We start from the raw sequence: 11,618 nt of genomic DNA, 5'->3' as shown, positions 1-11,618 counted from the left end.
AAATGAAACAAGCACAGAAATCGTTTCTTTACCTTGTCAAAAAAAATTTTTAAAACCTTTCCTTTATTTTGTAATAGTTTACATGTAACACAGTACTGTACAGTATTTATTTATTTGGGTCTCTGCTGTTTGATTGCATATTTCTGGTTCCAAATGAGGTGTGCTGTTGACCGGTCAGTTCGTAATTCTGGTGTTCGTAACTCTGAGGTTCTACTGTAACTGCCTTTCTTCCTGAATTGACCCACTTTACAGACATTGGGCCTAATTCTGATCTCACTTATACCCTGTAACACCACTGACTTAAATGTAATTACTCCTAATTTACTCTAGTGTAAATTGGAGAAGAATCAGACTGTATGTGCCAAAAACCCATTTCCTTCTGTACTGCAGTGCAGCCACCTCTTGAGTGGAACGTTAGAAACAGTATGTGACAGTATAGGACAAGCTATGAAGAACAGTCTCCCAACTGAAGTTATGAGGCGGAATTTCAAGGAAGTAGAATATAATTGGCGTTGGAATTTGGCTAAGAAACCAGAACAAATATCCTTGCTCTGATGGAAAAAACAATTGGGTCTTCTAGCATCTGTTCTGGTTAAGATTTATTCTATTTTCCTGAGACAGCCCCAAGATGTCAGGAAGAATAAAACCAGAAAATGCAGCTACTGAATGGGGATTTTTAACATTATTTTGTTTTTAAGAACAGAGTTTGCATAGTCTATCAGGAGAGCTCCCTCTTTGCTGCCTGGTGCCCACTGGATATATATGACCGCCTTCTCCAACTTACTATTCTGTCATTCCATTGACTTCAGTGATGCTAACTCCTCCTTGCTTGCAGTAGTGGGAGTAAGAGGAGAACTGGGCCCACAGTGTCCCTACCCCTTGGAAGGCTTTGAATATTGACACTCAAAGGTTGAATAAGTGGTTTGAGGGAAGAATTGCTCTGTTGGCCTTGTCTGATGCTCCACAAGAATAAAAACAACTCAGAAGAGAGAATTTCTGGTTGTATGTCATTAGCCTTCCTCACCAAAGACACATGTAGATATCGTCAATTTAAAGGTGGGGACACAGGTCAAGGCTATCCAACCAGTCAATGGTCTCGGGGGTTTGTTTCACCACCTGTAAAATATGAACACTGCCTGGATTAGACTGAGAGTTTCTGGACCTGCAAGCACCTCCACAGAGCTGATTATGTAACAAGTTCAGCAGATGTTTTACACAGGATCCATAGCCCAAAACTGGACCTCAGAGTTCTACCATCTTCTATAATAGTACTTGTATATTGCTTTTCATTTGTACCACTGAAACGCACAAATCATGTAGCCCTGTGATGCCATTTTTTGACACTTGTCGGAGCCCAGCTTCACTTCAATATAAAGATGAGACCCTGGTGACACCAGCTTCTGGTACAGGACAATGCAGATGGAGATTTCAGTCATCTGCACTGCAGCACAACAATTCATAAGCATCTTAGTGGGAGACCTCACCATGCTTTAAAAAGGAATGTAAGCATCATCATTCCCATTTTATAGTTGGGGAAGAGACCTTCTCTGATTTGCCCATGGTCACATTGCAAATTAGAGAACTGGGAATTCTGATTTCCTGATTTCTAGTCCAGTGTTCATACAGCCCAGAGAAAGCGGAGGTTCCAGCATATGCTTTCTGTGAGTAGCCTCATGGAGTACTACATGCCAAAAGCTGGTGTCACCCGGGTCTCATCTTTATATTGAAGTGAAGCTGGGCTCCGACAAGTGTCAAAAAATGGCATCACAGGGCTACATGATTTGTGGGTTTCAGTGACTCCAGAGCCAGTGTGCTCGATTTACAAGTAAGAAGAGATGTGTTTTTAACTGCCAGCCTGTCAGATTCACCCTGGGATCAGAGAGTTGAGCTGGGATCTTCCCTTCTCACCCCTCCCCCCACACCTCCCCTTGCTGCCCTCAGCGAGTCCCTAATCCAACTCTTCAAAATGTATGAGTCGGGCCCCCACAGACTGAGACTGGCTCTCAAATCATCAGATTTTTTAAAACTACCAGCTGGTGGGTTCTCTGCGCCCAGATTTCTGCACCTCCAGCGCCCCGGCTCCAAGCGCCTCCCCGCGGCCAGTGGGAGCTGGGAGCTGCCCCAGGTCTCCCGACTCCGGGGCTTTACGCAGACCCCTGTGACGGCTCAGGCCGCAGGCCCCACCAGGGCGCTCAAAGGGCAGGTGGCCGGAGGCGGAGCAGGGCCCCGCCCCCCGTGGGACTGGACGGGTGACCCCCCGCCCGGCTCCCGCCCTCCCCTGGCTGCGAGAGCCCGGCTCTGCTGCCCCCGCCTGGCCACAGGCTGGAGCCGGGTCTTTCAGGGCCCGGCCCGTCACGTGATTACTCCTCACTTTCTCCCCCCCCCCGTGCGCATTTGAGCCCGTACAGCCGCCGTAGCACCCCCAGTGTCATAGAGAGCCGGGGCGCCCGAGAGCGAGAGACCATCTCTATGGTCGCCGGGGAGATGCGGTCGGTCAGTTATGTGCAGCGGGTGGCGCTCGAGTTCAGCGGGAGCCTCTTCCCCCACGCCATCTGCCTGGGAGACGCCGATAACGATACGGTAACAAGCGGCGTAGGGGCGGGGAGTCTAAAGCGGAGAGGGTGGTGTGCAAGGCGCATGCGCGAGAGGGTAGCGCGAGCGCGCGAACAGCGGCGGGAATCTGCAGGAGGAGGGGGCGGGGTCTGGCTCAGTATTTGCATAATGGGTTCTGTCCGCGCGGTGCTGCCCTCCTCCGGCACCCTCCCTGCGTTGCCTGGGGCTGCCTTCCCCTGGCACTGCCCTGGCTGCCTGGTGCTGGCTTCCCCTTGATACCCTCTCTGCACTGCCCTCCCCCTGCTACCTGCTACCTGCGAGAGCTGACACCCTCTTGGAATAAGTGGGCTGCCCTGGTTTACACAGTTCACAGTTTGACCATTATTTTCACATCTTTAAGGGTTAGAGACTTTCTCTCTTGCTATATCTATATTAGACTTTAATAATTAAAGGAACCCATCAGTTCGGAGTACAAGGTGGCAGCCTCAAATAAAAAAAATTCTTGTGCCTCCCCAGTTTGACCCAGGTCATATCGCAGCAGTGCCAACCCTTGGTCTGGTCACAGGAATGCAGTTCAAACACTCCTGTTCCTCCCATCTAATGTGGAGCAAACAAACCCCACTGCAGTGAGGTACTTTGGTCAGCTGTTACCATGAGGCTCCCTGAGGGAAATTTGTGACCACCAGCCTTGATTATTACAACTCCTATTCAGTAACAAAGCCACTGACCCTGAAAACACTCCACTTCGTACAAAATGCAGCAGCTTATCCATTTAGCAACACAAGTCATCGTGAACATGTAATTTGTTTTCCCACTTAAACACTGTGACGAACTGGGACTGTTCTTACTGTGGTCTGTGAATGCTGACAGGGGAGTGTGGCTGGGATAGTCTGCATTGGGGGATGGGAGACTGCCCGAAGGAGAATACCTGAGCATGTAACATGAGAACCCAGGAAGGGGTTGGAGGCCAGGTGACACCTTGGCCCCGGGATACTGAAAAAAAGGCTGTGGGAGGGGTCGCTGAAGGCAGAGTTTTGGGAGCTGGCTAGGGACATAGCTGGGAAGCAGACGGGGCTCTGACCTCCCAGGGCTAGGGTGCCTGGGGACCCCAAGATGGACCTAACTGAGGGGTATCCTGTTGTCTGTGCCTGCAAGACCTGTCTTGGACTGTATTCCTGTCATCTAAATAAACCTTCTGCTTTACTGGCTGGCTGAGAGTCATGGTGGATCGCAGGAAGCCGGGGGTGCAGGGCCCTGAGTCCCCCAATACTCCGTGACAAACACAAACTATCTATCCTAATCAAAACTATAGAAGGCAATGGCTTCATTTGGCAACTAATAGTCACTGCCCTCTCTAAGGAATAGTTATATTTTGATCTTGAAAATTATACTGAGCAAATTGCTAGCATAACGCAATACACATAACTGGAAGGGGCCAGGAGAGCTTGCAGGAGGTGTAGGGAATGGCCAGCCCCAGGAAATATTTTTGAAATCCCTGCCACTTGGTGCATTCAAAGGTATAAATATTATTTATTTGTATTACAGTAGTGCTGATAGGTCCCAGCTGAGATAAGGGCTCCTTGGTGCTGAGTGTTGTACATGAGAAAGACAGTTCCTGTCTCAAAGAGCTTACACTCTAAACAAAGAGTGGAAGGGGAAACCGAGGCACACAGCAGCAAAGTGACTTGCACAAGGTCAGACAGTACATCAGTTGTAGAACCCAGCTCTTCTGAGTCCCACTCCAATACACTGAACAAATGTTTTAGAAAGCATTTTTAACAACCCCCAGCATGTCATCTCTGATGGGGCTGATTTAACAATGTCCAGGGAGGGGCAGGGAAATCACCCCAGTCTTTCCTGATGGTTGAATTTGAATAAGGGACTCCAGGGAGCACCCTTCACCACCTCACTATCTGGTGGAATAAAATGTTGTCTTTTACGTCTCTACTGCTGCTACTCTTCCCTCCTTCTCCTGTTATCTCTGGTCTCCCCTTTTCTCTCTCTTCTTTTCCATTTACTGCTTCCAGCTTTGCCGCCTTACATCTGAATTCTGGTTTCTTTTTCCCTCCTGGGGCTGACGAAGGTGGGTGTGAATTTCCCATCATTAACATTCTTCCCTTCTCTCCAGCTGAACGAGTTAGTGGTGGGGGACACCAACGGGAAACTCTGCGTGTACAAGAATGACGATAGCAAGCCCTGGACCGTGCGCTTCTGCCAAGGAATGGTCTGTTGGGGCAGAGTTTGCCACTCCTCTGTGTTCTTTGGAGCCTGTGCCATTTGTTTGCCTGGAATGCTGTGTGGGGATGGAAAGCCTTCAGAGATTGGTCCTGAGGCTCTGCACAATTGCATCAAAGACCCTGCTCCCCGCCCCAGTCCTGGGCTCTCTCTCTCTGGGCAAGCAGTGCTGTCCAAAGTGCTGAACAGCCACTGGAAAGAAAGTTCTTTTTCCCTCACCCATCCTTGTCCTTCCCACAGTGTGCTGAGGGTTTTGCCCCCAAGCTCTGCGTGGGAAGGCCAGGTTCTGCCATTGGGCCTGGCCTCACTCCTTTGCCTGAAGGAGTGAGGTTAGACAGGTCCTCAGTCAGAGGGATACTGACTTTGAGGAGGATCCTGAAGGCTGGAGGATCACTAGTGCAGACTTACATCAATACTTTGGGCTATGTTTCCTTTGCTACTTCCTGGTTTCTGAAGTCCCTCCCTTTTCTTGCAGCTCACCTGCGTTGGTGTTGGGGACGTGTGCAATAGAGGAAAGGTGAGGCCATTTGGCTCCCCACCAGCTACACTCACATTGGAAGGGGGAGATTGGCCTTTGACATGTGCAGTTGTTTGGGGTTACGGCACATTTTAAGTGGGGAGGAGAGTCCCCCAGGTTCTTTCTCAGTACATCTCTTCCCTGGTTCTGAGAGAGCTAGTACTACTGGTTTAAACATTGTCCCTCAATTAACGTCCTCTATGAGCCACCGACAGGCCTAACGAGTAAGCAAACCAACACCTTACTAGGGAAGTGACCTGCCAATGGCTAGTGCATCTAAACTGTACTGGCATGTTTGACCCTGGAGTGCCCCAGCCGATCCTCATGGGTACTACTTGACTGTGCTGGGCCCTGTGGTGCAGCTGTTGCCCACCTGCCGTTCACTTGCATGCACTTAAATTGGCCCTTGCAAAGACTGAGATGCAGAGCAGCCCAAGTACCATTGCAGATTCCAGTCCGTGTAATACAGCAGCTCTTGCTAGGCCATAATCTGGGAGAATTAAACCCAGGACCTCTGGATCCAATCATCTAAACTCACGTTCCATGGCTTAACTGCTGTAGCAGCCTCATTAAGCATTATACACTAGAGAGAGAGAGTCACACTATGTGAGTGTGATGAATAGGAGGGGACTGAGACAGCTGAAGACTTAGGCCTGGTCTGCACTAAAAAGTTAGGTCGACCCAGCTATGTTGCTTAGGGGTGTGAAAAATCCTAACCTCTGAGCGATGTTGTTAAATTGACCTAAGTCTTGGGGAGGTAGATTACCTCCACCAGTGGGAGAAGCCCTGCTGCCAGCTTAGGTAGCATACACCAGGCGCTACAGCGGTGCAGCTGCTCTAGCGTTTCAAGTGCAGGCAAGCCCTTGGTCTGGCAAAGGTGACCAAGAAGGTTGGATGCTGTGACTCCGCAGCAGCTTCTAGGCACAGCCAGAATCTCCACTGCACTGCTCTGTACTTTCCAGACATCTCTCTGTCAGTACAAACTGGCTCTGGTGCAATAGCCCCTGCACTGACCACACCTAACCAATCACTGTAACAATTGGCTCTGCAGACAGAGCTCACAGTGTAGTCACTGTTCATCTTGATGGCCCTGCCCTTGCCCCCATGGAGGACTGTTGCAGGCAATCTCACCACCTCTTCTATTGATTCAGGGTCTCCCCTCTCCTCTCAGAATCTGGTTGTTGCCGTGAGTGCCGAGGGCTGGTTTCATCTCTTTGACCTGACTCCTCCACCCTCAAAGCATCCAGATGCCTCTGGCCACCACGAACCCCCACTAGCAGATGAGCAGAAGCTGGTGTTCAAGCAGCACATTCCCGCCAACACCAAGGTCATGCTGATCAACGACATTGGTGAGCATGTGGGGTAGAAGGGGGCAGAGCAGGAGCTCAAGCACATGGTGATGGTAAGAGTAGAACAGGCACATGGGGCTCAGCGTGGCAGTGCATGTACCAGAACATGAGGGAAGCAGGAACCCAACCCATCTTAGCCCTAGAAGAGAGGAGAGAAGACCTTGTGGCTTTTGGGGTGCTGCAGTACATGAGCTGTTGGGGAGCTAGGAGGTCTGAGATTTTTCTAAGGTGCCCTTCACTGTGGTATCTGAGCACTAAGGATCTCTGGGATCATGGTACAGCGGACGATTGTGTGGCTCTGTGCTAAGTGTGCCTGCAGGCAATGGGACTGTGATGCCTTGATGGAACCCATTGTTGTCTCCCTGTGTCCCCTGCAGATGGAGATGGGAAGTTCGAGCTAGTGGTGGGTTACACGGACCGTGTGGTGCGAGCCTTCCGCTGGGAGGACCTGTCTGAGAGCTCCGACCACATCTCCGGCCAGCTGGTGCTGCTGAAGAAGTGGCTGCTGGAGGGGCAGGTAGGAAGCAGAGTGCCCTAGATGGAGGTATGTTGAGTATGGACTTCAGGAGCTAGGTTTCCCAAAGGGCAGAGTCCTCCAAAGGAAGAGGAGCCAAGCCCCAGTCTTCTGAACAAAAGACCAGCGATGGGTGCGTCAGGAGTGAATTTCCCCCCGCAGTTTGTGTGGTGTGTGCAGGGCAGCTGACAGGTGCAGGTGATTGGGTGTCCAGTCAGCGGCTTTACCCTTGCTCTGCTCTCCATGAATCTAGGGTTGCCACCCTCCAGGATTGTCCTGGAGTCTTTAATTAAAGATTATGTCATGATGAAACATCCAGGAATACAGCCAACCAAAATTGGCAACCCACTATGTGCTTCCATTCTCTTTTGGGGGGAAAAGGATTGTGTCCCCCAACATGGGGCTGGATGTGTCGCCTCCTTTGTTGAACTCAGTTCAGTGCCTGTTGACTTTCTGGCAGAAACCTGCTTCTCCAGAGAGCCTGTTGCATTGGGGGAGATGAGGGCATTTGCTGGATGTTGCCAAAGTATTGGTTGGGGACACACACACACACACACTCCCTTTAGGAAATGTACAGTCCTTCCACTCACAATCCTGCTTACTGTTCCTGGGCTGGTGCAGGTGGACAGCCTCTCTGTGAACCCGGGCCCTGATGGTGTCCCCGAGATGATGGTGTCCCAGCCAGGCTGTGGCTATGCTATCCTGCTGTGCACCTGGAAGCCGGACCAGCAGCCCCTAGCAGAGAGCGGAGACAGCTCTGCAACCAGCAGGTGGGCATTAGGATCCAATGGGACAGACATAGAGGTGCAGTTTTACAGACCTGCCACAAGGAGGCATGGTTGCACCACATTCTGATTTCTGATTACATTCACGCTGCCCCCTTGACTTTGCATCCTCCTTTACTGCCTGCAGGGCCGGTGCAACCATTAGGTGAACTAGGCAGGCACCTAAAAGCCCGCTCAGGCGAGGAGGTGGAGTGGAGGTGAGCTGGGGTGGGGGGCGCAGGGAGGGCCGCCCACAGTAACGGAGGGGGGCGCACAGGGGAACCGCTCCCCGCCCCAGATCACCTCCACTCTGCCTCCTCTGCTGAGCACACAGTCCCCGCTCTAATTCTTCTCCAATCGGCGCCGCAAGCCTGTGAGAGGAGGAGAATTAGAGCGGCGCCAGGGTGCTCAGCGGAGGAGGTGGAGCGGAGGTGAGCTGGGGCGGGCTCCCCGGGCGGGGTTAGCTGCCACAGAGGGGGAGCTCCCCGGGCCAGGGGGGCAGGGTTAGCTGCCGTGGAGGGGGGCTCCCCGGGCGGGGTTAGCTGCAGGGGGGGTAGCTGCTGCGGGTGGGGGGGCTCCTCTGGTGGGGAGGGCGGGGGGGGGCATGGTTAGCTGCCGTGGGGGGGCGGGGAACGGGCGCGAAACTTCCTTGCACCGGCCCTGACTGCCTGAGCCCTGCTCAGCCCTTCCCCCTGTTCTGGGAGCATCCACATGCTCTAAGCCCACCAATCTTCACCCCCAAAACCCTGGTGCTTGAGTGCTCCTTGCTGTGTTCAGTCCATGGACCGAACACTCTGGCTCCGCTCCCTGAATCATGTGTTGGCATGCAGGGCAACGAGGTGCTGCTGGGGTGTGGCTTGCAATATCCAGAAGTAGTTGCGGGAGCTTGGCTAGTGAGTTGGGAAGTAGATGGGAGCCAAGTGAATGCCAAGATGAGGGGTGGGAGGCTCATTGGGAGCATGGGAGGGGGAGCCAGTAGGAAGTCCAGTCAGCCCTCTGAATCTACAGCCGCAAGGTGGGACTGTTCTCTTGTGGTTTTTATTGTTGTTGTCTATGCTCCCAGAAGTGTCAAAAGGAGGGTTTATAAATCGAATCCTGGGAGTTAGACAGAAAAACCCCATTCGTTCATCTACTCTGTCTCCCTGGGACCAGGGCAGGCTTGTTCCCTCCAGAACCTTCTTGTGTCCCACCTAGCCAATTTCCCAAGTGAATAAAAGGCAGCCTTATAATATAATCATTTCCCTGCTGTTCCAGGTCTAGTCCCTGCCTGTGGCACACAATAGTCTAGTCTCTTGACGGCTGTAATACTTTGGCCTCATTTCGGTTGTTAGGTTTAATGTGCGGGTGCTGGGTGGTGTTGGTGGCCCGTGATACACAGGAGGTCAGACGAGATGAACTGGTGGTCTCTTCTGGCCTTGAAACTCCCTGACTCTATAGCGGGGTGACTCTCAGGATCTTTCCTTTCCTTGTCTGAAAACTGGTATTCCCTTGGCTTTTCTGCTATCTCTCAGCACCTTCTCAGGTGTCTGATTTTTTTACCGCCAATATAATTGGGAGTGGTTCAGAAAGTCTCTTAGCTAATTCGTTCCCTCCCCATGATACATGTATGCACTCAGATTTGCCACATAGGCCCTTCCCAGGTATTTATCAACAAATAAATACAGTCAGGCAGTTGAAAACCCTGTGCTTTCTTAGTGACTGAAACATCCCCCAGATGAACTGATCTCCCCTGCCCCTCATCCCAGCTGGGATAGCAGGCAGCTCCCAGAAGTCAGTGTGTGTAAAAATCCCTGCCCTGAGATTCAAGGACAGTGACTAGGGAGTCGCTCTGGGATTCTCTCTGGCTGGAATCCCTAAACCTTTCCCCTCTGTCTCTCCCTTCTCCCTAGGGAGGCCCCCGTTCGGGATGTTATCCTTCACCAGACATCTGGCAGGATTCATAACAAAAACGTTTCCACTCACCTAATTGGCAGCATTGGCCGAGGTAAGAGGCAGAGGCAAAGCCTGCAGCAATGTACAGGGCCGAGATCATAAACTCCCAGCTATCGATTCTGTCGGATTCTGTTGGAGGATGGGGATGTCACATAACTAAATAAATAAATCCAGGAGAAATCAGATTCCTGGAGGTGAATACCTAGCAGGTGGCCACAAAAATGGAGAGAAGCCTGGCCCATACTAGCCAGCCCCCAAATTATGGACTGGCCCCAGGACGTTAGGATAGCTGAACAATTTGCATTAGACCAGGGATGGGCAAACTATGGCCCGTGGGCCGGATCCGGCCCACCAGCCATTTTAATCCGACCCTTGAGCTCCCGCTGGGGAGCAGGGTGTGGGGCTTGTCCCGCTCCAGCCGGGGAGCAGGGTTGGGGGCCGTGCCACATGGCTCCTGGAAGCAACAGCATGGTCCCGCTCCGGCTCCTACACGTAGGGGCAGCTGCGGGGCTCCACTCTGCACGCTGCCGCTGCCCCTGCAGCTCTCGTTGGCTGGGAACCACAGCCAATGGGAGCTGCATCGGTGGCGCCTGAGGATGGGGCAGTGCTCAGAGCCGCCTGGCCATGCCTGCGCATAGGAGGCAGAGAAGGGACATGCTGCTGCTTCCGGGAGCCGCTTGAGGTAAGTATCGCCTGGAGCCTACACCCTCTGAGCCTCTCCCTAACCCTCTGCCCCAGCCCTGATCCCCCTCCCGCTCTCCAAACCCCTCAATCCCAGCCCTGAGCACCCTCCTGCACCCCAACCACCTCATTCCCAGCCCCACCCCAGAGCCCGCATCCCCAGCCAGAGCCCTCATCCCCCTTTACCCAAACCCCACTTCCTGCGCTCTCCGTAAGTTGGTCCTTGGCTCGCCCTCCTAGACTCCAGCCTAGCAGAGCTGCCCTAGACTCCCTCCTAGACTCCCTCTTTCACGAGGGCCGTGCTCGAGGAGGCATTCATTGTCAGGGCAAGTCACATTCTCTTTTTCTCTGCTGCTGCGCTTGCTCTGTGCAGGAGGGAACCGTGCTGTCTGAGGAAGGCGTGGGGTGTTTTGTGGAGCTGGAGCGGTGAGGGGTGCCTGGATCCTCAGCACCAAACCCTCCCTGATCTCAGCACGCAGGGCTCCCATTCGGCCTGTCACGTTCTCAGCATCTCAAACGCTGCTCCAAGCACTGGGAGCGCCAGGCCGTGAAATCAGTTATTTCACTGCGTGCAAAGCCCTGGACCTCATACTGATTGCTGGAGCCTGCTGGCAAAGGGAGACGTGCAGAACAAGGGGAGACAAGAATCCCTGCTGTCAGAGCCGTGCCAGCTGCTGAGGGCTAAGGACCTAGGTTTTGTAAAGGGGGTTCAGAAAGTGGTTTCTGTCACTACATGTCTCAGCGTCCATCCCTAACTGGCTTTCAGTGTCACTCTAGAAACCCTGATGTGACTGTACATGAGAATGTTGATTACCTGACACGAGCTGTTGCCCAAAAGAGAGTCCTGTCTCCCTGCTGGGTGTGAGAGTGTGGCTGAGTGGGGGTTAGCTAACACCCACCCCCTACCCCCAGGCTTGCCAGCAAAGGTGCTGCAGTTCGGTGTCCTGATCTCCCACAGTGAAGCTGTGTTACTGTGTAGCTGCCCGGTGGCTGAGGGAAGAGGGACAGGGCTGCTGGGGAAGCTACAGATCAGCACATAATCTGCGCAGTAATCACTAGCCAGTCCCCCAGTC

At 52.7% G+C, this 11,618-nt stretch overlaps 1 protein-coding gene across 5 annotated transcripts in view; it reads left to right on the top strand.

Annotated features, from left to right (window-relative positions):
- Positions 1-2,383: 2,383 nt before the first annotated feature.
- ITFG2 (integrin alpha FG-GAP repeat containing 2) overlaps positions 2,384-11,618 on the top strand; it is a 37,400-nt gene continuing 28,165 nt past the window's right edge. For 4 of the 5 annotated variants that reach the window (XM_034785382.1, XM_034785372.1, XM_034785364.1 and 1 more), the window contains exons 1-7: positions 2,384-2,580; positions 4,682-4,777; positions 5,264-5,305; positions 6,477-6,654; positions 7,032-7,171; positions 7,790-7,938; positions 9,822-9,916. In XM_034785382.1, the coding sequence (XP_034641273.1) occupies positions 2,470-2,580; positions 4,682-4,777; positions 5,264-5,305; positions 6,477-6,654; positions 7,032-7,171; positions 7,790-7,938; positions 9,822-9,916 (811 nt within the window). In that variant the 5' untranslated portion in view covers positions 2,384-2,469. The remainder of the gene's footprint in view (positions 2,581-4,681; positions 4,778-5,263; positions 5,306-6,476; positions 6,655-7,031; positions 7,172-7,789; positions 7,939-9,821; positions 9,917-11,618) is intronic. The other variant, XM_034785392.1, reaches the window with a different exon arrangement.

Source organism: Trachemys scripta, chromosome 1, assembly GCF_013100865.1.
Source record: "Trachemys scripta elegans isolate TJP31775 chromosome 1, CAS_Tse_1.0, whole genome shotgun sequence".
NCBI lineage: Eukaryota > Metazoa > Chordata > Testudines > Emydidae > Trachemys > Trachemys scripta.
The sequence above is the reverse complement of the archived record's forward strand: the minus strand, read 5'-3'. Positions and strand labels throughout refer to the sequence as shown.